The sequence below is a fragment of the Diabrotica undecimpunctata genome, chromosome 3 (assembly GCF_040954645.1).
Source record: "Diabrotica undecimpunctata isolate CICGRU chromosome 3, icDiaUnde3, whole genome shotgun sequence".
NCBI classification, from domain to species: domain Eukaryota; kingdom Metazoa; phylum Arthropoda; class Insecta; order Coleoptera; family Chrysomelidae; genus Diabrotica; species Diabrotica undecimpunctata.
In genome coordinates this window covers 109,654,191-109,681,384 of record NC_092805.1, presented here as the reverse complement: position 1 = coordinate 109,681,384, position 27,194 = coordinate 109,654,191, and the positions used below count along the sequence as shown (strand labels likewise).

The following is a 27,194-nucleotide window of genomic DNA, read 5'->3' as shown; positions in this document are numbered from 1 at the left end:
ATTTCAAAGACTTACTTTTAAGCATATTAATAAAAAAGGTTTATATTATTGTAGGCTGATCTTACTAAACAACAAAACGATTTTAAAATCATTCTGAAGTCATTAGAAGATGATCTACTTTCGAGATTATCATCTGCTGGGAGTAACATCTTAGGTGACACCACTTTGGTTGAAAATTTAGAAACTACAAAACGTACAGCTGCTGAAATAGAACAAAAAGTAGCAGAAGCGAAAATTACATCTGTGCAGATAGATCAAGCTCGAGAACATTACAGACCAGCTGCTGCTAGAGCTAGCTTGCTATACTTTATACTTAACGAATTGAATACTATAAACCCAATTTACCAATTCTCGTTAAAGGTGAGTATTATACGTTAAAATAGTGCATACTCATATCCCGAACCATTCTGTGCTAATTACAAAGTTTTTACATACATAAGAACAGTGTTACAAAATTGTGTTTTTATTGACCCCAAAAAAACTTATTTCCGATATCGAGATAATTGGATTCAAATGAGAATTAAAAAAGTCAATCCTTTAGTTTTGTGAGGTCCGTCTGTTTGTTCAATGATTAGTGCAGCCAGAAAACTGCAACTGATAATAGATTAAGATTCATCATTAAAAGTTACGTAGTGAAAAAACTATAAAACCAAAATTTTTATTTTTGGTTTCCAGCAAACTACAAAAATAAATATTTAGTTATAAACTACGAGAGCTGGAGCAATTATGAAAACGGATTTAATATCTATATGAAAAAAGTGGCCAGAATTACTTAAATATCAAGAAATCTTAAAATTTCCTTCCGATTTTTAGTTTACAAGAAATAACTTTTCTGCAAAAAAGCATACTTCTTTTTCTTTTTATGTAGACATGACTATGTCTGTTTTTAAATGTGCCTCCAGTAAGTTGTCGTTGCATCGTTTTCGTGGTCTTCAGACTGATCGTCTTCCTATTGGGGAATCGTCTCGTGCTGTCTTTACTACACTATTTGTTGTCACTCGGTTTATATGATCGTTCCATTCTACTCTTCTATTTCGTAAACAGTCCTTGATGTTCTCCACCCTTCATCTACGTCTTATGTTGATACTTTTAGCTATGTCCCATAGTATTTTACCATCAATTTTCCAAGTGTTTTCATCTCTGCTGTTTTTAACAACCTTTTTGTCTTCTCTGTGTTAGGTCGTGTTTCTGGTGCTGATGTCATTATTCGTCTGATTACTGTTTTGTAAATTCTATCTTTCATTTCTTTCCTGATATTTTTATTTCTCCATATTGTTTCATTTAGACAAACTGCGGCTCTGTTTGCTCTATTCACTTGATCTTCCACTTATGTTTTGAGCTTTCCATAGCTAGATAATGTGATGCCTAGATATTTAAACTCCATCACTTGTTCTATTATCTGACCTTCCAGTTCCAATTTACATCTTAGTAAATTTGCTGTTATAACCATGCATTTTGTCTTTTTTGGGGAAACTAACATGTTAAACTTTCTGGTGGTAATATTAAATTGATGCAGCATACTTTGTACTAACAATATTCAACAGAAAAATACTCAGAAAAATATTAATTCCAATAAATGATAATGAATGATAATATCGTCGATATCATTTCGATCTATTCAATAAATACCACCAAATAGTCGAAGTCAAATATGTAGTTGATGAGATGTAGAGAAGACGATGATAGCATCAACCAACTAATTTTTTCCTTAGTAAACGTCTAAAGCTGTAAACTTGCATTAAGAGTATTCAGGGTGTATGTATGTTCAGTATAACATGGTAGAGATAGTGCAAACAGTCCTGACCACGGCGCAGTAGACGAAATTTGGTTTACAATAAAACTTTTCTGCCTTTACTTGAATTTTGACTCCACCTTCGCGCAGCTCCATGATCAGGAGTGTTTGCACTATCTCTAATATCCGTGTTATTTTATTTATTAATGGAGAAATGGTTTTCATTCACATAATTTGAATAGATTTACCTATAAAAATCATAATGCTTAATGATTTTAGTGGTTACATTTTTTGTACAGACTAAAATAGTTATCTATCTTGTAAAGACTGCACGGATGACCATTTTATTTGGTACTTTACATATTTCAGTCAAAATAAGTCACTCAGGGTGGTTTATATTCTTCCAAAATATTATCCAAGCTCGAGAAGCAATATATTGTAACATATTATGAATTTTACCATAAACAATGAAGATAACAGGGTTAAAGCTACGTTTTAAGAACCTATTATTACCCGAAAAAGGTCGCAGCATAAGGATGTAACGATGACAAGCTATTTTTAAAACCATCCAGGAATCCATTTTCCTCTCTGGGAATCAAACTGAGAATTTGAACTGATATTCAAACTGTTAACTTTTCCTTAATCCTTTCCTATAAATGTACTCGTATATAATGTATTTTTTGTTACTTATCTAGATCTTTTGTAGGCCTTCAGTGTAGTATTTCAAAAAGCAATCTCGAGAGCAGATCAAGCCGAAGATGTCACGACAAGAGTAAACAATTTGATATCTTGCATTACTTTTTCCGTCTTTCAATATACTACGAGAGGACTATTTGAATGTGATAAACTAATTTTTGCTTCCCAAATGACTTTTCAGGTCAGTACAAATATTACTAATATTAATAATAATAATTGCAATTTATTTGAAATATTTGTTAATCTCCATAACATAGTCATATTTTAAATAACGTTTAACGAATTTTATTATTTCCGAATGTGGTGGAGTATCTAATCAATGATTTGCATGCGGCAGTAAAAAACAATGCATTTGTTTTCAGCAGGTCAATAGAGTGCAATAAAAATTCAAAGGGTATCCGGCAAATGTCGGAATAAATGACAAAAAGAATAAAATTTAAAGATTTAATATATTCAATGTAATAACAAAAGTATCTGTTCAGTCTTCAGCATTATTTGCAAACAATTTTGACACAAACAACAAAAAGTTCTTACGTTACTAGATATTTCAAGATTACGTCAGGTTCTAAATATGTTCGGTGGTTTCTTCTGTATTTTCGTAAAATCTGCATGTTCCTCTGTTTGTCTTGTTGTTTTTCCAGTAAGCAACACTTTTTTCTTCTTATTTTTGGACATTATTTATTACGCGGGTTTTTGGTACACCACAAGATGGCTCTGGTCCCTTAAAAAGAGTGAACTTTGCTTAGCGCTAGTGCACATGTAGAACTTAATATACCGTTACTTTGTTCTGTGGATTTAGAGATTAAGTGAAGCTCAACTTGGTATAACTAACTTTATTGGGCTCAAAAACTCACTTGCAATTACTAATTACATTAATAATTATCGCTCGAAAAACAACTCACACTAATACGTAGAATCGCTAATACTAATAATCAAAGGCCGTCTAGGCTGGCTTATATCTTCTTCAAGTGCCATCTCTGCGGCGGAGGTCGGCAATCATCATAGCTATTCGGACTTTTGAGACGGCTGCTCTGAAAAGTTTATTTGATGTACATCCGTACCACTCTCTCAGGTTGCGCAGCCATAACATTCTACGCCTCCCTAGGCCGCCTTCCAATTTTCTTGTTTTAATTATACGAGTATTTAAAATTTCTATTTCTTTATTCATCCTTTTCAGAACCTCTTTGTTTGTGACTTGTTCTGTCCACGATATTTTCAGAATTCTTCTATACACCCACAGCTTGAATGATTATAGTTTTTTCATTGATGTCGCATTCAAGGTCCAAGATTCCATTCCATAAAATAAAGTCGAAAAAACATAGCACCTCGCCAACCTAACTCTTAGTTCCAATTTTAAATTCCTTGCACATAGCACTCTTCTCATTTTGTTGAAATTTGCTCTAGCCTTTTCTATTCTGATTTTGATCTCCTGAATGTAATCATTTGTGTAGTTAATCATTGTTCCCAGATATGCATATTTGTCCACTTGTTCGACGTTGGTTCCGTTTATTAAAAGATTCTCGTTATTTCTCTGAGTTTTCGATATTCTTATAAATTTCGTCTTCTTGACATTCATTGTTAGACCATACTCTTTTCCATACTCCGCTATTCTGGTCACGACTCTCTGACTTATATAAGAAGAACGAAATGCTCTGGAAAGCAGCTTAGCTTAGAAAATAGAAATGGTTCGTGGAATATTTCAGCGCTGCAGACAGATTTCTGGATTTTGCTGAAGCACAGTGTCACAGTGAGGGGTATATTACACAACAATATAATACAGTTTAACACTTTGGCAACTGGCTATAAATTTGAAGTTTTTTGTCAGAAAATGAAACCAAACATTTAGGTATTAAAAAAAATGATGTGTAAAGGCCGTGTCAAAAGTGGTATACTGAGTGTGTGACAGAAATAAACGCCTAATTATCTCCTTAGAAACTTTGTGTACCATTTTTGGACACAATATTCATTTTTTTGCTTGACAGTGATAAGTGTCAAAAGAGCAGTTGGTACATAAGAACTTCTCACAGCATGCTAGACACGATGTTTTAACACGTTTTGTTTCTTTTATAGCAAAATTACGTCCATTTCTATCACTATTAATTTTACAACATATTGTACAACGACCTCTCTGTTCCACTTCGGAAAGTTTGTGATTTCTTTCTTGGTTAACACGACGATCATCCAAATTTTCAATCTGAAGATTTTGGCTACAACAAATTTCTAAGGCGATGTCTTCTCTAAATTTAGTGACACTTATTTTTTGTTTATGATAGCCTCGTATGCAGTATGTGTATTTATAACAGACGTATTAATCAAAAGTTCTATTGAGACTTTCTTATGCCATTTAATACCCCTACACACTGCTGATGAATATGATGCTTTTTGATCAGAGACGTCTATAAATGATTTCACATTATTATACCGCACGATGGTGAAAGGCTTTCTCGCCACACTACTTTTTGTTGGCACATCCACTATGTCAGGCACAGACTCCGTAGTGAGAAACATGGCATCTCTTTTGTCTTTTTATTTTCCAATTATGACTTTACTATTGCTCTGTCTCATGACTAATGCACCCCTTTTCAATTTAGCCTCACTACTTTCGGATTATGCTTCCTGTTTTTTCTCAGTGTGCCTATTAATTGTGTATCTTTGTTCAAAAATTCGTGTGCTAAATTCACGCTAGTGTAATAATCTGTGCACAGAACGCGACCTGAATATAAAAATGGTTCCATAAACTGTAGCACCACTTTTGTACCAATTGGCTTTTCATTCGATGTTTGCTCTTTTCCTTAATAAATTTTAAAATTGTATGTATAACCATTCCTCGGCAATAAGTGATAAGATTTCGTTGTCAATAAATAATTTATAAAAATAAATCGGATGATCTCCTTCCCTCTACAAAATTGTAAACAAAACTCAAAACTATAAAAGTGAATACTAATTTATATATTACCTGCACAATTATTCCAAATGACATTAGGATTATTATTAGTATTATTTAAAAATTATCAGCTTCCGAATCATTTTTGAGAGATTCTAGATAAGATTCGAATTCTAACTCTTGTCCATCACTGTTAATTTCTGAATTGATAGGAAGAAGAATACGAATCTTGATAATTTGGATCATCTATCAAATCATCATCATCTTCACTAATAAAGTCATACTCCATTTCACTCAAATTCTCCGCTATTTCAAGTAGTTCCGCATCACTTAATTTTTTATTTGCCATTTTACTAATTTTAGAAACGTAAACACACAAGAGTAATGTTGTACAAACTAATACAGTGAATCACGCCTGCAAGTCAGTAATATGCCATCTGCTGAAGGAGTCTCAAACTGCTCCGCCAGAATTTAAAAAAATCGGTCATAGGACGGCCATCTGTTGAATAAGTATCAAACTGTACACACCAAACCGTAGCTGTGTTCACCAAACGTACACACAGCTTGAAACATTACCACTTCATGTGACCAAATTTGGTACACGCAGTTTCTGGTAAACATCAACTGTGTACCAGAACAGAGAAACTTTTAAAGCCTACCTGACTGATAGATTTAACTAGGCTTCTAATACGACGTATGCGTAATAAAACGGTGGTAAAACTTTTAAAAACTACAGCGATGCCAAACCGGTGAAATATTTGAGATCTCCTGTTAGCACCTTAACTCTTCAGAGAATTTTTAAAATAGACGAGCCAGATGTTTTCTTACCATGATTTACATAATTCCCCACCAAGTAACACTATTCAAGCAATTTTGGTACGATTTGGAAAGATTCAAAACAAAAATTTAGAAAATTTGAATTTGTGCCAATAGGCTTGATATAAATTATTTATTTTTTTAATAAGCCAGTTTTGTAACGTTATATTTTGATGTAAAAGCCAATTTACGAGATTTTTTAAGAAAAAAGCATAAGCAAACTCTTATTAAATCAAAAATACATATTTTTATATTTTTTTTTTTTTTCGCAAAAAAGCATAAAATAAGAAATACTAATCTTTTGAAACTAGTAAGACTTTTATAAAAAGTTACTGATTTTTTGAATTGACTTTTATTTGAAGGATCAGTTGTTTGAAAAGGATCCTTTGTTGGATTACCCACACTACTTCCTAATTTTTTATAAAATTCTTTGTAATTCAAATCACCGTATGCGGCTTATGAAAAAATTACAGCAAATAGATAAACAAGTATTATAATTTTAAAAGTAAAGCCGAATTTATCTTTGTTAAAACCAAAAGAGTTTTGTTTCCAATAATTTTCTTTAAGTATAATATAAAAAGGTTCTAAAACTAGTTCTAATGATTCTAATTTATCGTGGCATATCTAAGTTAAATAATATGTTTATATGGAACTAAGCCACAATTGATTGTAATGAAAATCTAAGGAAGGGAAGACAAAAACACTGGAGAAAAAGCTGGTAGCAACTCGCTCCAGTGAGGCAGTGGAGACTTCCCTACATATTTTCTTTTTCTCTAGGAAGGGGAACAACATTCTTCAAGTGAAACCAGTCCATTCGTAGGGACTACTACCCAAGAGCGTGTTGGACCCACAGAAGAAAAAGAAAAGTCCAAGGAATCAGAACCAAACACCGAACTGTGTTACAAGAAAGTGGGTAGCTCACAAATTTCTATAATGGTGAATAAATTTACCAGGAACAAGACAGGCGAAACAGTTCATTACAGAACATTCGCCAAAATTTACGGCAAACCTAATAATCAAAGACAGGAAAACAGTCAAAACCATAGTAGGTCTGTTAACAGGGCACTGTAAGCTGACTAGGCAGTTAAAGCTGATGGGATTGGCAGATGATGACCTATGCAGATTTTGTCACCTATAATAAGAAAAAGCACAGCATATTTTAGCCAGTATGACGGCCTAACAAATCTGGTTTGCATTAGGTGGATTTTCATTTCTAAAATATATAACCTTAAAGTAACAAACCGTCCCAAACGTTAATTGCTTGAACCATATAGAAAACAAGTAATAACCCACTTGAATATAAGTAAATGTAAATTTTTTTATGATGACCTTAAAAATTAAGCTTTCTTTAAACGTAATGACTTAATTTTAATAAATAATTTATAAATATATCACTTTGCTCCATTTAAATCTCCAGGGCAGGATGGAATATTTCCTACTAACCTAATTCCTCTAATAAAAACCTTTAGGACTATCATAGAACTAGATTATATACCAAAGACTTAACAAATGTAAGTGCAGAGTACATATTCGTACACAAAATAGGACAACAAGACAACGCCCTACCTAAATTCTACAGCCTGATCAGTCTTACATAATTTCTGTTGAAGGCAATAGAAAAAAACTGGATGTACATGTTAAGGAGGGTCCATTGAGGGATCATTCTCTCAATGGCAACCAGCATGTACATCAAGAAGGAAAATCAACAGAAACAGCACTGGACGACTTAGTTTAGTAAATCAGTCACTCCATTAATAATAGAGATATTGCATTCGCCCTTCTAGATATAAAAGGCGCATTTAATCATGCACTACCAAATTCTCTTTATGATGCAGTTACATCAAAAGGGGTTTCCGCTATCTTATGCAACTGGATCGAGGCAACGCTGGAAAATAGTCTGATTCTAACCGACCTGCAAGGAGACGATTTTGGTCAAAACAGCTAAGAAGTATCCACGAATGCTATCTCCCCTCCTGTGGTCACTCATGTTGGATGACTTGACCTCGCTCCTTGACGCTCGGGTGGTAGAAGTGCAGGCCTATGCGGCTGATCTAGTAATTATGATAAGAGGAAAACATGAAAATTGTCTATCCAGTACACTCCAAAGAACATTAAATATCCTTACTAGGTGGTACGACAGGGAAAAACTCTGTCAATCCTCGTAAAACAGTAGTAGTCAGTTTCACAAGGAGACAGAACCTAGATAACATGTGGATGTCCGCTCTGTATGGACAAAGATACGAATGAGGTCAAATATCTAGGAGTAATACTAGATAAGCGTCCTGCATGGAACGCCCATTTGGTAAGAATAACCAACAAAGCAAAGCTTTCATTTTTGGCGTGTCTAAGTATATGTGAGAACACATGGATATGAATCCCAAACGTATGTACTGGCTACATTATGACAGCAGTCAGAACTATGATTTTGTATGGCGCACTAATATGGTTGTCTAAATGCCAACAAAGAGAAGATGAATAAGCTTCAACTGCCTCCATAGTTGCCACGCTTGACCTCCCTTCATTAAGTATATGGATGGAGGCGATTGTAGGAGCAACAGAAGGCGGATAAGACGCTAAGAAGCAGGGCAAAAGGATACCGGGATTAAATCTGGAGATAATTAAAAATCACCCAGAGTTGGAAATGACACAAGATGCAACGCAACTTAAATATAATTAGAGCGGACTTACTTGGCAGGGAAGTGTTAAAAGAAACATTCATATGCCCAGAACCTGTCGTTGGCATAGCAAGAAGCACAGCCAAAAGGACAATATTGGACTGAGTGGAACGAATGAAACCTAACTACTGGTGCGATGATCTGAGAATCATCGTAGGTCTCCTACAGAACGATGTTGCTTCAATGGACACATATAGAAAATCGGACTGACAGAAACTGCAAATGGCAGATTCCATCAGACTGATGACAAGACGGCGGAACACGTTCTGTGCAGGTGCACAGAAGGCCATATTAAAGTTTTTTAAAACGACTGAGCTGAAGAGACAATTTTAACCTAGTAATGAGCCACAATAGACCTCTTAAATCGAGTGGAAGTGTATTTAAGCGCTCACACATATTGAACCTAACGTAAGATGTAATTTATATTAATAAAATGTGTAAAAATTAATTAAATCGTTTAGTAACCACAAACTTCACAAATATAAGCTTTTAGATAGGATAATATCAGGCCTACTGCCTAATATAAGAATAATATTGTTTATTTTAATTGGTTTATATATATAAGGGTCCAACAGAACCAAATTTACACATGTACTATCAGTTAAAACAAATTTACATATACCTAGTCTTTGTTTTTAGTTATCGGCCTAGATTCGTAGTAGCTTATTTATTTTAGAAAAGGAACCGTATTTAATACCTAAGGAAAGCAATTAATTAAACTATATATTATATTATATTTATTTATATCTATTGAGTACAACTACTAATAGATAGATTAGAAATAAATTTTAAAGTATAATAAATTACACAATAATTTTATATCCTAATTATTAAACAATTGTTTTATGAAATTTTTTTTGCCTATTTAGAACTCTTGAGCTTTGAAATAATAGACCATACATTTTCCAAATATTCCTTTTTATGATGGCGTTTATTCGAGTGTTCTTGAAACAATTGCCTAAAATAATAAAAAAAAACCTTTAACTAAATATAATCGTTAACACAAAAAATATAAACTAAAAGAAGATAAGCTTTAACGATGGTTAAACAGGAGCCACTTTATATGAAGATCAATATGATCAATCTTTTAAATTGTATCCCGAATAAAGTAAGGGCCTCCTAGCGGCGGGATACGGGCAACAATACATTGGCTTATAGGGCGGTCGTTACAGTAGGAATCCTGGCCTATGCAGAAAAATGCAAGCGGGTATGGGGAAATACTGCAGGTATGGGGTAATACTTTGGTTGCATTGGTGGTGTGTTGGCTAAATCGTGCAGGATATGATCCTGATAGAAAAGGCATTCAGGCATCAAACGTCTGAAAATATTTTCAGGCCATAATAATGAAAAGACCTTCTCCAATGTAATAAATATTATACTGAAATGATGGCATCTCCTGAGGTAAAATATTCCGGAAGCAAAATGGACCTCCGTTCCGATTTCTGGGTGAAGAACAGGGGGAACACCATTACAGGTTAGAAAATTTAGGATAGGGTCTTGGAATCATGGAAGTCTTACAGGTAAGCATGCGGAGTTAGCAGATGCGCTTAAAAGAAGGAGAGTATAAATTGCTTGTATTCAAAAGACTAGGTAAAAAAGGACAAAGGGCGAAAGAACTAGGTGAAGGCTACAAGTTGTGGTATGTAGGAAAAAGTAACACTAGAAATGGAGTTGGTATAATTGTTGATAGTGAAATGAAAGCTAACGTACTTAGTAGAAGTTGTAATAACGAGTAATAGAATAATGTCAGCGAAATTTGTACTTAAAAAAGAAGTATTGAATGTTGTGTGTGTATGCTCCTCAAACAGGACTGGGTGAGAATGAAAGAAAAACTTTCTATGGTCAATTAGGAGATATATTGAGTGATATTCCATCAGAGGAGAAAGTTCTAATAGGAGGTGATTTTAATTCACATGTGGGCTAATACAAGGCAAGATATGAATCAATACAAGGAGGACTAGGAGTTGGACTAGAAATGAAGCTGGAGATGACATGCTTTAATTAGCAACGGCATTAGGCCATTGGTCAATGGCCATTGTTAACACATTCTTTCAAAAGAGAGAAACTCAACTTATTACATACAAAAGTGGTCAAAATCAATCCCAAATAGAGTTTTTCATGACAAGAAAAGAAGATATATATGAATGTAAGGACTGCAAGGTAATAGTGAGATAGTAAGCCAACAACATAAGTTGCTTGTACTAGACATCGAAGTAAAAAAGCGAAACTAAACCAAAATATCGGAGAGGGCCACAAAAAATCAAGTGGTGGATGTTAAAAGATGAGAAAGAAGGTCTATTAAGGGCAAAAATAGTAGAAAATATGTGTTAAAACTTTAAAGTAAGTCCTAATACAATTTGGAAGAATATGGCCAGTATCGTTAGAGATCCTGCTATTGAAATACTTGGAAAAAGGTCAGAAAAGAAGTTTGAGAACATTGAGACCTGGTGGTGCTCTAAGGAAGTTCAAGAAAAAATAAGAGAGAAGATTATATAAACAGTGGCAAGAAAATAGGTCGGACACAGATCTTCAAAACAATACGGTCGCCAAAAAGAAAGCAAAAGTGGCAGTAGCAAAAGCTAAAGCAGAAGCGTATAATAATCTATACGATCAACTTCATACCAAGAAAGGAGAAGCCAATATTTATAAAATAGCCAAAGAAAGCAAACGATTTTTAATCAGATTAGATGTATCCGGGATGAAAATTCTAAAATACTAATTCACGAAGTTTTAAATGAAGAAGAAGAAGAAATGAAGAATTCAAAAAATAAAGAAAGAAAAAAGCAGTTGGTCCAAATAATATTCCTGGGAAAGTATGGAAAGCATTAGGAAAGACAGGGACAATATTTAATAGAATTATGGAAGTTTAACAAATGCCAGACGAACGGGAAAGCAATGTATTAGTACATGTCTACAAAATAAAGGGAGATGTACTACAATGTACAAACTACAGGGTCATAAAACTACTTAGTCACACTATGAAAATATGGGAGAGAGTAATTGATAGACGGATACGTGAAGAAATCGAAATATCCGATAATCAGTTTTGTTTTATGCAAGGCAGATCAACAACAGACGCAATTTTCATTATAAGGCAGTTGATGGAAAAATACAGGAATTAGTGTTGCCCAAAATCGGTCTTGGTCTTGTTCTTGCGTTTTCGCAAGGCCAAGACCAAGACCAAGACCGCCTAATTTTAGCAAGACCAAGACTGACCGTGCTGCAAGATTTACGCAAGAACGAGACTAGGCCTGCGAGACTCTTGCGTCTTGCAGTTAGGACGGAGTGTCGTTTTAGCGAGTATTGTAGTTCGGGTATATGCATAAAGACTCTATGAGACGTAAAAAAATATGTAATAAAAATTTGAAAAACTAGACATTGACGCGCATTACGAACAATACCATAAACATACATCAAAATCATTAATCAAAATATTCATTAAAAACAACACATTTGACACGTGTTCAAAGGTCATAATTACAATTTAAAAATAAAATATTTTGTACATTCTTTTCCAGCATACGACTTCTTCGCTCTGAAATTAATTATCCAGATTTTGAGAATAGCCGCCCTCTAATCATAAAATAATCTTGCATTGCTACGCCGACAGTAATATCGTTTCGAAATATTTCTAAAAATTTGTCACCCTAGCTAATAAAAAATATAACTTATTATTACGGACACCCACTTAATAATTCAATTTTTTTCCCATTATAATTTAGTTAGGAGGAATCTAAATAAACAAATCTTATCGGCCTCAGACTAAACATTGTTTCTGCTGAGTGTGCGATGAGATCATTCGGTTAAACCAAATTTGCTGAAAGAGCGCGACTAAAAGTTTATTAATAACAGATAAGTAATGTCGCTTACCGTGTAAACACAATACCGAAATATTTAGAATAACGAAGTAACGATATATAATTCTCGGTTTGTTATTAGATACTTAGGGTATTGAATAGTAACGGACATTATTTCTGTCACTCCAGTGAATAAGTGGTTAAGTCAATTTTGCATAGTTTTCAGGAGATGAGTTACAAGTTTTGACAACATGTTATAAATCGATTTTATACGATAGAATGCTAAAACATTTACAAAAAAATTAGATAGAATACAAATGTATTATTGGTCTCATTCTGTAACTACTAAGTGATTAGGATACTGAGATATGAGACTTAACCATTTATTCACCGTCGACTTACCCAGTTATTCACATCAATATATTAATAAAAATAAGCCAATCTGTGTATTTTATTTCTTGGTTTAATGACTTAAAACATAAAAAAAGGATATCTCTTTATTTTAAATTTAACAAAAACAGTTTAACAGTTTAAAAAACATTTATAATGAATTATTTGGTGTATCTTCGTCAGGATCCAATTCTTCCAGGTCAGGATCATTGGCGACATCGTTTTTCGTTTTCAGGTTTTGATAAAATAAATGGAATGAAGGATCTATTAAAGGCAATAAAGACAATAAGTCTTTTTTCTTTTCTTCTGCTATCGGTACTGATTCGTTGTTAATATTGGGTAAACTAAATAATATAGTTGGACGTCCTCTACGAGCAAAATTTATTGTTTTGAAATGATCTTCTTCTTTTCATGAGCACTTAAATGAAATTTGGCCGCCGCTTTGAGCATATTGAAGCCATTGGACAGGTTTCCACAGAAACCGTTCGCCATCATTATCAATTTTTTTAATAATGTAAGGGCCATGTTTCTTCACAAGCGAATTAAAATCTAAGAAATTCTTTTTCAACATCATAACAATTTCAAAAGGATTTTTTTGTTTAGCAATTCTGATTAACTGTGCCCAGTCGTTAAGATGATTTATTTTTAAATTAGTTTTTTTCTTGGCCCTTTCAATAACGGAGTGGTCAGTATCACACTCCATATGGGTATGACCACTAACCAAAAATTTGTGGTTGATCTTCAGGTTTGCCTTTTGATTCACAAAATTAAGAAACATTAATGCAACGACGTTATTTTTATTTTGACCGCCACACGTATCGGAATAAAATGTTACTTCTGTTTTTTCAGAAGACAAGTGTGTTAAAAAATGATTAAGGTATGAGGCGATTTCATTAGCTCCCCTGCCAGATATGGTTTCATCCCACAAGTAGCAAGTTGCTTTGTCTGTTACCATGTCATGCACCGTGAGGTTAAAGCTCCACAGCTGCCTCTTGTAGAAAGAAACTGAGGTTGTAAGGTAAGGGGTAGGCAGGCACTGTTGCAAGTCAAATGCATAAACTCCTTTCGATTCATTTTCTTTAGCAATTGCCTTGTCTCGACTTTTCTGCTCATAAGCAAATTGAGCCATGTTATGATGTTCGTCTCTTTCGGCTATTAATTGGGTTTTATATTCTCCTGAGGATAATTTAATTTGTACATTAAAATTGTCACATTTGTGACATGTATCTTGCTTTGGTTTTTTAAAAGCTAAACCTAAATCACGAAAGATTTTAGTGTAAATAGTTAGGCAAACAGAAGATGCTCGTCCTTCCTTATACAAATCAAACATTTTTGAAATAGTCAAATTGGATGGTAAAAATTTCTTATTAGTTCGATTTCGACAATAGTGGCTCTCGTAATTGGAGAATGACAAAATATGGGACTTGACATCCTGCAAATCTTTTAAGCTCCATTTACTTTGAGGCGAGGCTAACCCTCGTTGGTCTTTTTGTATTATACCACTTGCAGAATTGGTCTTTTTTTCTATTACTAATTGGACAAAACCTTTTGTTTCGCCCAATATTTTTTGGAAACAATCTCGGCATACTTTTACTTTTTGTTTATCAATTATTAAATGGTACGAGCAACTGCATGACCTGTCTTTTTTTGGATTAATAATATTTTTTTTAGTCTTTTTATCATTTATTTCTATTAAAGAACCAACGTAACTGGCCCTCTTGTTTCTACTTCCTAAATTCCAATAGTTTTCGAAGCAAATTTTTTTATCATTTTCTGTTATCCTGTCATTGCATTTCATTCTACATGATTTTAAAGTACCCATTGTTCATTCAGAAATTATTTTTCCTTTTTCGGTTATATATGATTTTCCTAAATTTCTCAATTTTTTGCATTCGGCTCTCTGACGTCTGGATCTCTCTCTTTTAATATCTTTTTTATTATTATTAGTTCTTACCTCAACAACTTCAGTGTTACATGAATTACTTCCATTGTTGTCTTCTTGGCACATATTTGTTTTTTTCGTCCGCTTAGTGTTGGAGTTTCCTTCATCTGACGAGCTTGAATATCCAGGCTGTGGTAAATAAATCGGATTAGCAATGCTATCATCTGAACTGAAATCTTCCAGCACGTCAACTGCAACGATATTACTAGCTGATGATGTATTTGCGACATCCACATCTGAAACAAAGAACTGTTCTAGAAAGGTTTTGCACAAATCTAAGTAAGTAACCTTTCATTAAATCGCTATCATTATTGTCCTTTAGTTTGTTGTCTTCTTGGCACATATTTGTTTTTTTCGTCCGCTTAATGTTGGAGTTTCCTTCATCTGACGAGCTTGAATATCCAGGCTGTGGTAAATAAATCGGATCAGCAATGCTATCATCTGAACTGAAATCTTCCAGCACGCCAACTGCAACGATATTACTAGCTGATGATGTATTTGCGACATCCACATCTGAAACAAAGAACTGTTCTAGAAAGGTTTTGCACAAATCTAAGTAAGTACCTTACCTTTCATTAAATCGCTATCATTATTGTCCTTTAGTTTGTTTGAATCAAAAGCAGGCAGCACAATCTTTTTTGACAAAGCTTTTTCTTTTAATTCTCTCAAAAATATTGACCGGGAATGCATATTTTAAACAGAATGCAGAAATAGTACGAAGAAATAATGTTATCAGTCACAGAGTAAAAATAAAATGAATGTAAATTTTTAATTTATCCTCGATAATAATATCGTTATATGCGCGTGTACTTCCCCGAATAGTGTTAATTAATAATTCAATAAATGTACATACAACGCTATCTAACGACTAGTGTATAACTACGCTGTAGCTCATCCAAAGGTATCTGCTTTGGATCGTAAATTAGCCAGAAAATGTCGTGATGTAATAACTTATATTATAGTTAACCAGTTGTGCACACTGGTCCAAAAAAGGTCAACTCGACTTAACCTGTTAAGCACAGAAAACGATTATTGGTCATAACTGGGCAGGTTAATTTAACCATTTATTTCCTAAGACATTATTTTATATGTTATTAGGTAAGTCGAGTTAATCTAAATAGTACATAAATTTTAAAGATGGCCAAAAATATACATACGTATAACTTTGGCTAGAGTCAGCTTACAACTTATTCGACTTAACCACTTATTCACTGGAGTGACAGATTTATAGTAGTAAAATAGTTACTTTTTCGACATCACTAAACTTCATTTGACTTCATGCATCCCAAATTGCTTTGTTTAAATTGTGCCTACATAGAAAGGTTAAAATGAAAATGAAAAACAGAAACACTTCAGGTTTAAGGAAGCATCTAATATCTTTTCACAAAAAAGAATTACAAATATTTATTCCTAAAAAACCAAAATTCTGGTTCCTAAAAAATGTTCCTACTACTTTATTTTGGTAAATTAATGTATTTAAGTAGATATCTCCTTAATTTAAAATAACTTCTTTTGATTATCATTGCTTTCTTACCTATTCTTTATTTTTTCAAGTTAGTTTTTTATATAAAAGTAGAGCTAAGATTGTTAATAACATTTATGTTGCTTTAATAAGTGGATTATAGTTTGTTATCTTATCACCTAAATAATATGTGCCCTTGATACCTGTATGTGGATTTTTGCCACGTACCAATCTTTTTTAAGATTTCCATTTCATATATGGTGGAGGTCCATAAATGAAAATGTTCTTTAAAATACAGTCAAGTTTATGTCATTAATTTGGTTTTTTGTGTTTTAACCATGTTTGATTGACTTTCGTGGGGCACGGTAGATAGCTGGGTTAGTTAGAGCATAGGCACGGATCGCTTAGATCGTGGCTTCAAACTCCCCTAGTAACGTTTAATAAATAGCAATAGGCGAATGGGTAACTGCAAGACTTGCAAGACTCTTGCTGCAAGACCAAGACCAAGACCGGGAGTGCAATACCAAGACCAAGACCAGGTGTATTGGCGCAAGACCAAGACCAAGACTGTCTAAGTCTCGTCTTGTTCTTGCATTTGGGCAACACTAACAGGAATACAGAAACAAACGCTCATATGGTATTCATTGATCTTGACAAAGCATATGATAGAGTTTCTCGGGAGATTCTGTGATGGGCACTCAATAAGAAAGGAGTCCCTGGTGAATATGTAAAGATTGTGAGAGACATGTATGAAGGAATAACAACTAGTGTTAGGACATGTGTTGCAGAGACTGATAGATTTCATGTGAAAGTGTGATTGTACCAAGGTAAACCCTATTCATTCTACAAATTCCCAATCGTCAATAGAACCACGTGTAAGCCAAACAGGGTTGTACTGATGTACGACCTATGTATCATATGATTTTTAAAAATATTTAGGTACTTTTGAAACTGTTAGTGTAAGAATTTCTTGAAATTTAATCATTATATCACAATTAAACTAAACTCTAAAAAATAACACGACCAGTAAATAACTTAACAATAACTATAACATAAATATAACACAATATATTAACTTAAAAATCAACACGATACAATTAGAATTTAACATGATCACAAGTTGGGATCTGTAACATGAGAATCTGTCTCGCTTACGGTAATAAATTATATTTTATAGCCTCTTGACGAATGAGACGGCGAATATCAACACGTGCTCATGTTTACTGATGGGAATTTGGTAAACGAATAAACTTTAGTGGCGCTTATTGTATGATGATGATGTAGAGTTAGTAGGAAATAGTGAAAGCGACTTAGAACAAAAACTGAAACAGTTGAGACAAGCTCTTGAGAAAGAAAGTTTTAAAACTTAGTAGGACAAAAATAGAGTATTTGGAATGTTCATTTTAAGGTGGAATTAGTACAAATAGAATGATATATTTGGATAGTGAAATGATTGTGAAAAGTAACAGTTTTAAGTACCTATCATCGGTGTTACAGAGTAATGGGGGAATAGATGGAGATGCATGCAGTAAAATTAGGGTTGAATGGATGAATTGGAACAAAGCGAGTGGTGTGTTGTGTGATAGAAAAATTCCAATGAAGCTGAAGGGAAAATTCTATAAAAAAGCCATAAGACCAGCTATGATGAAAGGACTCCAACAATTAACTGAACATTTTGTCGGGGAATATCAAACCGGTTTTCGACAAGGAAGATCTACAACTGACCAGCTATTCACAGTGAAACAAATTGTAAACAAATCGTGGGAATACGTTATTGACGACCACAGAATATTAGTATGTTGTGGTCGTCAAAAGACAGGGAGATTCTCTTAGTTCTCTATTGTTTAACATGATCATGGATGATATAATAAAAATAAGTAAGAATTAAAACAGGATACCAAATGGGAGAAAAACAACTTAAAATAATCTGCTATGCAGACGACGCAATACTACTCTCTCACAATCAAGATGATTTACAACGTATGCTGCATCAATTTAATATAACCGTCAGAAAATTTAACATGTTAATTTCCCCAAAAAAGAATGCATGGTTATAACAGAAAATTTACTAACATGTAAATTTGTAACGTGTAAACTGGACCGTCAGATAGTAGAACAAGTGATGGAGTCTAAAAATCTAGGCATCACACTATCTAGCTACGGAAAGCTCGAAACAGAAGTGAATAGAGCAAACAGAGCCGCAGGTTGCCTAAATGAAACAATATGGAGAAATAAAAATATCAAGAAAGAAATAAAAAGCAGAATTTACAAAACAGTATCAGACCAATAATGACATATGCGGTAGAAACACAACCTGATACAGAGGAAAAAAAGAATGTTAGAAACGGCAGAGATGAAAACTCAGAAAAATTTATGGTACGACACAATGGGACAGAGCTATAAGTACAGATGTACGACGCAGAGTGGAGAACATCAAGGACTGGGTAAGAAATACAAGAGTAGAATGGAATGATCATATAAGCCGACTAACAACAAATAGTGTAGTAAAGTCGGCGAGGAACGGTACCCCAATCAGAAAGACGATCAGTAGGAATACCACGAAAACGACAACGTACTAGAAGCACATTGAAAAACAGACAGCCATGTCTATATAAAAACAAGAAGAAAAAATTATATCAAATATTGCATAGCTTTAACATCCTCCAAAAATATATTCGACTAGTAAAAGCAACAATGGACTCGTCAACAGCAAGTGTCAGAATACAAAATGAGCTCACTAAGAACTTCTTAATAGTTAAAGGATTAACGCAAGGAGACGGGCTGGAACCGACACTATTAAACCTTACTCGAATATATGAGTTGAATATAGGAAGAGCTAACCTCCTAACAAACAAATCAATACAGATTACCGCCTATGCCGATGACATCAGCATTATATCTCGCAGAACGGAGGAGACAGCAGATATATATTCACAATTAAAAACAGGGTCAAAAGAGACCGTACTAGAAATAAATATTCAAAACACAAAAAGTCAACACAAGCAAGAGCTAGGGGAAATAGACGCAGTTGAATTAGAAGACGATATTGAAACTAAAAAGTTTGACATATTTGGGAGTTGCATTAAGCACGGATGTAACAAAAGAACCAGAAATTCGAAGAAGATTAGTAAAAGAAAACAAAGCTTATTTTTCGCTCGCCCATGTGTTCCACTCCAAAAAACAGACTGGAGATCGAAAATGAGGATCTACAACATTAATATCCAACAATAGTATGTTATGGATGCTGGAAGTATTAGAAAGAAAAGTTCTGAGGAAGATATTTGGACTTATTAACAAAAACGGAGTATGGATATACAGGTACAACCATGAACTCTACCAACTGTTCAAAGAGACACCGATCTCAGAATTCGTTAAACAGAGACATCAATGGGCTGGAACAGTGAAGGCCAAAAGATTGCCAACAACAGCCTTAGATAGTAAAATGCAGGGCATAAGATCAAAAGGAAGGCTACGGAAAAGGTGGGAGGATGAAGTGGCAGCGGACGCGCAAATTTTGCTAGACGTAACAACCTCAAGAAAATCGGCAAGGTTTTCAACCGGCAAGGTTGAAAGCATAGTTTGGAGGAGGCCAAGGCTCGATTTGGGTTGTAGCGTTATTAGAGAAAGATCCTTGTTTAGAGAAAAAGTTAAAATATCGAACTTGAAGTTCTGAAAGAAAGATTTTTTTATGCAGAGATAGATTATTTGAAATAATCGTACTGCTTTTAATTGGAAAGATTTCTTTATAACGTTATATTCTAAATTAATATAAAAGCAAAATAATTATTGCAAATTACACTCTATGAAAAATTTAAGAAATATATCTGAACAACTTCAAAATTGACATTTTAATTCTGTTTTAAAAAAGTTGGCTCTAAAGGAATTCCCATGTTATGGAATTGGCAGGTATATACAGATGTACATGTATTGTATTAATTTTTTTAAAGTTATTGAACTAAGGGATTTTTAAGTTATTGACCTAAGCCGGTTGTTATACAGTAGTCGCGATGTAGACAAGTGGCTTATTGTATATCTTCCATTAACTATTATACAAGTCGTCCGGACTTCGGCAAATCTGACAGATATACGATCTTCGTCAACACCCATATAGCCTTTAATTTGGCCCTTGTATACACTTTAATATGTGTAGGTGGGCATTTTTTTGTGTTTGTGTGGATGTGTATGTGTGAGCGTGTTACGTCAATAAGTCTTTAGTTAATGATATAGCTGCAATCTCTATTTTGTCCCTATTTCACAGATGGAAATCGAAAAGTCAAATATAAAGTATTTTTAATAAAAATTATAGTTTATTCCCGTTAAACAAAGTAATTAATAAAAACTTTTAACTAATATAATAACCAAAAGATTAACAGATAAATTCGAAATGTACCCTTCACTAAAATAAGAAGGATTTCCGAAAAATTACAATACACTAGATCATATTTATTCAAACAATCAGGAACATTATTGAGGAGAAAATGTTTTGAAGATTACATCAATGCATATGAAATCTAAAAATCTAAAATAAATAGAATCATCTTAATACTAGAGAGTAGACTAAAGATCCGACCGGTGTACAACAGACGATTTTCATAAAAAAAAAAACAAATATACACTGTTTGTAGGAAATATCTAATCTCATGCTAAAAGTCTAAAAGTACAGCGAGGTCCTACACAGGCGTCGACAGTATAAAAAAGAAAGAAAGGGCAATACTCTACCGGTATTTACGATTACGATGGAAGATATGTATAAGCAACTAAACAGAGGAATCACTAAAGAAACTATGGGATACCACAATAAAAGATCTTTATGAGAAAGGATTTAAAGAAAAAATTGAAGCAATGCTAATATCGGAGGAAAACGGAATTGATCTCAGTTGAAAAAAAAAAATAGAGAGAAACATTAAAGATGCGGCATGTGAAACTCTTAGCATTAGAACATGCCACAGCAACAGCAGTAGAACACTAAAGAATCCCTGATGGTTACGTCCATTAAAAAAAAATAAAATAAAATAATAATAAACAAAAAATACTGAAAAAAAGAAACAAAACGTTGACTTTTATGAGACAAACCAACCATACTGAGAAACCTTTTCCAAAAGGATGGAAGATGTCTTCTATGGTCTATAGAAACAGATGCAGAGGTGAATTAGATCATAAAGAAAAGAAGTTAATGAACTAGTTGACACGAATCAAATACCTAAGGAAGACTGGATTAATTATCTCAATAAACTGTGTAGAAGACACGGAAGAATTTCTGAACACTCCTCCTCCTCAATCTTTTCTCCTTCGTAAGGATGTAGTGGCGTCATGTAATTTGTTTGACTATTCCTGTCCAATTATCTTTCTCCTGTGCACGTTGTTTTGCTTCGGAGAATGAGTAACGAGTTATATGTCCAAAATATCTCAGTATATTTTGGTTTATAGTTGTGATGAGTCTAGTTTTTATGTTAAGTTCTGCTAAAATTGAGTTATTTGTGCGATGCTATTAAACGCTTTGAATCGATTTTTTGTTTATTGTCCAAGTTTCTGAAGCGTAGGTGGCGATAGGAAATATCAATGCTCGAAAAAGGCGTAATTTTGTGTTTTTTGTGATGTCAGTGTTCTTCCAAATTTTTGTGAGTTTGGCTGTTGCCGATCTGGCCATTGTGATGCGTCGACGGATCTCGTCTTCGCATCCTCAACTTTTAGTAATAACGGAGCCTAAGTAATTAAATTGCCTGACCACTTCATAACCTGCCATGATTCTTATCTCTGCCTGGTTGTTTCTGATTCTATCGATGATCATCACTTTGGTTTTCTGCAAAACTGTTATTTTCAAACCATATTCCGTACTCACCGTGCCTAGCCTATTCATAATTTGTTTCAGTTCTTCTGGTGATGACGCCAATATAACAGTGTCATCAGCATAACGTAGGTTTTTGATTTTTCTTCCTCCTATCGTTGCTCCACCTTGCCATTCCTCAAAAACTTGATGCATAATATGTTCACTATATACACTTCTCCAAGAAATTAACGCACCACTTTGAAATATTAAAATATTTTATTAGCGTTAATAAAAATTTTTAAATAATGTTATATTTTGCAAGCCCCTTGTATATGCTATTCGTACACTGTATATTTACTGACTGTTTTATCGCTATAGTTTTTTTTGTAACAAAACAAAAAGAAGCAAAAAATGTACTAATTCTATAAATATACTAATTTCCAAGTGTTCACGAATTTAATTCGGCTACTGTTTAATTGTTGATTATTGTTAATTGTGTTTATTATAGAGCGTCAATCACGTAATTTAACCCGAGATGAATGTGCCCAAGCAGTGATACTGTAGGTGTCGGAAGAAGGTTGGAGTTACCGAAGAATTGGTCGTCGGTTTAATGTGTCCCACACATCCGTCTCACGGGTGTTAGAAAGATTCCTCGAAACTGGGGATCATACTAGCAGACCAGGGCAAGGACGAAACCGGGTAACTACCCCTATTCAAGATCGATTTTTAAGAATTTCTGCTCTTCGACAACGTTTTGTAACACATCGAAGTCTACAAATTCAGCTTCGAGACGTGCATGCTATACAAATTAGTACTGAAACTGTTCGCCAGCGACTGAGGGAATACAACTTAACACCTAGGATTACCGCCCGAGGTCCTCTATTAACTGCAGAGCATCGAAGGGGGAGACTACATTTTGCCACAGAACACGTTAATTGGTTAGAGGCTGACTGGGAACAAGTGCTATTTACTGATGAATTCCGATTTTTTGGTGGAAGATCCATTATGGTGTGGGGTGGTATTTCTTTGACCGCACGTACGGACCTAGTGGTCATACAAAATGGAACTGTTACAGCTGAAATGTACATATTGGAGATCCTGGGGCAACATGTAGTACCATTGGCACCTTATACCGGTGAAAATTTCTTACTAACGCAAGATAATGCCAGACCTCACGCTGCACAGATCGTCAGAAATTATCTAGAAGAGGTAGAAATTAACACTATGGAATGGCCAGCACATAGTCCGGATTTAAATCCGATTGAAAATCTCTGGGATATCCTTGGTAGGCGATTAAGAGTGACACCGATCCAACCAAAAACCGATAGAACTTACAGGAAGTGGGAGAGAGGCTGATCCAGATTTGGAGAGAACTAGACCAAAATGAAATACGGCAATTAATTTTAAGTATGGGCCAACGGTGTGAGGCTATTATAAGTAGTAGAGGTGGAAATACTCGTTATTAAGACTTTTTTCATATTTTAGTTTACTTTTCTTATCATTATTTTTTTAGAATTTTCCTTTTTATTTATTTTTCTTCTGTACTTCAACATTTTCTGATGATTAGACAAATTGTTATAATTACTAATAAAATGTAGAATAAATCTGGTGAATTTCTATTTTTTATTCTTTGCCTGTTTACAAATAAAATTGATTTATTGAAGTGGTGCGTTAATTTCTTGGAGAAGTGTATATTGAATAGTATAGGGGATATTATGCATCCCTGTCGAACTCCAGATTTTAATTTGAAGTTTTTCAAAATCACATTATTAACTCTTACATTAGCAGTATTATTTACATATTGTTCTTGTAATAAATAGATTAATGTTCTGGCGTTACCATTTCTCTAAGTATATGCCACATTTTATCCCATTTTACGGCATCGAAGGTCTTGGAATAGTCAACAAAGCATAAATATGTTTATATGTTTCTGAACACACCGGAGATAATAATAAATGGGAACATCGAAATCGAACCGCAGAACATACAATCAGCAATCAGCCCTCCAGAAGTTAAATGATATAAAAAGTCCCGGACAGGACGGAATACCACATGAACTGCTAAAATATGGAAAGGAGAATCTATTACAACTGACAATTGAGCCTCTGATAGCAAAAGTGGCGTAAGTCATATTTTTGAATAATTTGCACTTACATCACTATGCAATAGCTTTAACCTCATACAGTTACCTGTAAAAGTGGTGTACGTCTAACTTCCACTACTTCCTACTAGATAACAGAAAGAAACTGAACTTAGGTATAAAATGTTGATAGCGTGGTGTACAAACGTGGTGTAAGTCACTTAAAAACACGGTTAGGTTCTCGTTAACAGCTGTATTATTGTTTAAAGCATTTTTCTTGTATTTCCTGTTGCAAATAAGTTTTAAATATCAGTTTACATTTGATTTTCTAGTAATTATATCATTAAATTTCCGCTTTGATTCAGATGATGACATAATAGACTTGGATTATGTTAAACCAAACAAATCAAGAAGTAGTAATAGTAGTGATGGTAAGTATTTGTCATTATTTAGATAATAATAGCTTTTTTATTTGTTACACCGGTTCTTTTAGTCGGATACATGGGTATACATAAATTGATAATTTAGTAATATAAATGTGTATCATTTCTGGTAAAATAAGTATTACTTTTTGTTGTTCCAGATGATAACGAGCTCAACTTGTAAGTGAATGCTGCGGTTTGTTCTAGCCACTGTAGAATCTTCTGTATGTGAAAAGGATCAAGATACTGTTGTCAAAAGTACAAAACATTTTTCTTTGTCGAAAAGGGATTTTAAAAGGTAAAAAGAAATGCTGATAAGAATAAAATATTTCAAAATAAAGACTGTAAGTGCAATAAAAAATGCTGCGAGAAGGTTACTGAGGCGGAAAATTTTCTTTGGCTCATTTTGGGCTAAGGGTGACTATAAAAGACAAAATTGTAATATATGTGGCCTAGTACGAAGACTTGCAGTTACGACTAGATGAAGGCGTAATGGAAGTATGTATAAAGTATTTTTTGACCATTGAGGGCTTCAGTCACATTATTTGTAAGCGGTATTTTTTGCAAACATTTGAAATTTCTAATAGTAGAATGACAAGAGCCTTGCAGAATGAAAACTCTGGTAAAGTAGGGAAGATTTAAGAGGGAAAATTGCAAGTTCCAATAAAACTGATGAAGCGCGTGTTGGGTTTGTAAAAAATCATATTAACAGTTTTCCTGTTTACAACAGCCATTATACGAGAACCATTCAGTCAAAACATGTACAGAAAAATATTTTCTGAACAAAACCATACTAGAAAGGACACTTGTCAACAATGTGATAGATTCAAGTTACGCATAGACGCAGCTGACGAATCTGATAAAACAACCTTGAGAGCCAATCATGAACTACATGTAAGAAAAGCTGAAAAGGCCAGAGCTGCAATGAAAAACGATGCATGTTTGGCTCAGTCTGATAATAATTATCATGTAATTTCGTTTAACTTAGATTGACAACATCAATTTACTACTACAACTGAAATTTATATTGCTACAATTTAGGTGTACATGACATACATACCCATAAAGCGTGGATGTATGTATGGGACGAAACTACGGCCTCTAGAGGATCCCAGAAAATTGCATCCTGCTTAATAAAACATTTGAAATGTAAGGCAGACGGTAAACAGACATGATAGCGTTTAGCAATGCTTCCATGTGGTAAAACTGTAAACTTATCGTAAAATGGTAATGGATCCTAATAACACCATTGAAATAATAGATCACAAATTTCTAGTGTTTGGTCACTCATTTATGAGGACCGATTCTGACTTTAAAAATATTGAATCTGCCGCAAAAAATCAATTACATTATACTCCATATGACTAGTATGAAACCATCCATAATGCTAGGAGAAAAAATAAGTTTAACTTTCAGTAATGAAACAAGAAGATTTTAAAGGTACAGTACAATTGAAAAAATCGGTACGAAGAAATAAACTAAATACAGACGGAAAGTTAATTAACTGGCTACAAATTCAATGGATGCGTTTAAAAAAAAAATCGGTTGCCTGTAAAGTCGGTTTTAAGGGCGAAGATTTTACGTGACAACGTCTTTTTCTCGGTAGAATATTTATTGATATGAATATTATTAAATTGCACAATATGAACAAGGAATTGAACGAAAATAAGAATTGCACAAATTTTAACTATAGAAATATATTTTGTTTACTAAAACATTGTACATATAAACTTAAACTTAACTAATTTCTATTTGAGTGATTTTGTTGAGGATAGGACGATGATAGGAGAAATAGCATCGCACCAGCGGACCGATCATGTTTGAGTGGGAGAGAGACGCAAGGCATTCGCCGGTCCGGCGGGCCTCTCTCTCGTTCGGTGACTCATCGTAACAGACGTGAGCGGGCGTTACACTTTTTCATGAGTGACTCCGAGCCACAACCTAATTTAAGACGTTGTCACGTCAAAACTGTCCTCATACAATGTTTTATAAGGAAACATTAAGTAACATACAAGACTTTTCTGAGCTACAGTTTCCGAAAACGTAAGGCTCTACACAACCTTCTTATGAAATTCAACAGCGCCGTTTGTTTAATTGCCCTAGGATTGTTACACCAGCAAAAAAATAATATGAAAGATTTATTACCCTATATTCCCCCGATTCACCATTTTAAAAACGTCAACAGATAACGTGGGTGACGTGGGACCACTAGAACGTATAGACGCATTCGATGATAGAACGGAGGCACCAGTTCTTAACCTTAATATTGCTTTTCCTTTATAATGGTTTCTCTTATATACTTTTTAATTTTCTAGCAATAAAAACATATTTTGTATTACTTCACATTTTTAATAAAGAATTTCAAAACCAGTGTATAATTTTTTCCATCTAAATTTAGTCTGACATCACTTCAATGCAAATCATAAACGGCAAATAATAATTAAACACGTTTGTTGTAAAACTGGCTTAAGACATTTGAGAGGCTAATAAAATCTCCATTATGAAGATTATTACGTAAAAATACATACTAT

The 27,194-nt window shown here is 33.9% G+C and overlaps 2 protein-coding genes across 3 annotated transcripts in view; one reads left to right on the top strand and one right to left on the bottom strand.

The window, feature by feature from the left end:
* Dhc93AB (Dynein heavy chain at 93AB) overlaps positions 1 to 27,194 on the top strand; it is a 295,262-nt gene that overhangs the window by 214,482 nt on the left and 53,586 nt on the right. Inside the window, exons 41-42 of the mRNA XM_072526597.1 lie at positions 55 to 360; positions 2,439 to 2,609. Coding sequence (XP_072382698.1) covers positions 55 to 360; positions 2,439 to 2,609 — 477 coding nt within the window. The remainder of the gene's footprint in view (positions 1 to 54; positions 361 to 2,438; positions 2,610 to 27,194) is intronic.
* LOC140437218 (luc7-like protein 3) overlaps positions 9,624 to 27,194 on the bottom strand; it is a 35,067-nt gene continuing 17,496 nt past the window's right edge. Inside the window, exon 2 of one of the 2 annotated variants that reach the window (XM_072526595.1) lies at positions 9,624 to 9,761. The gene's annotated coding sequence lies outside the window, so the exon portion shown is untranslated. The remainder of the gene's footprint in view (positions 9,762 to 27,194) is intronic. The other variant, XM_072526594.1, reaches the window with a different exon arrangement.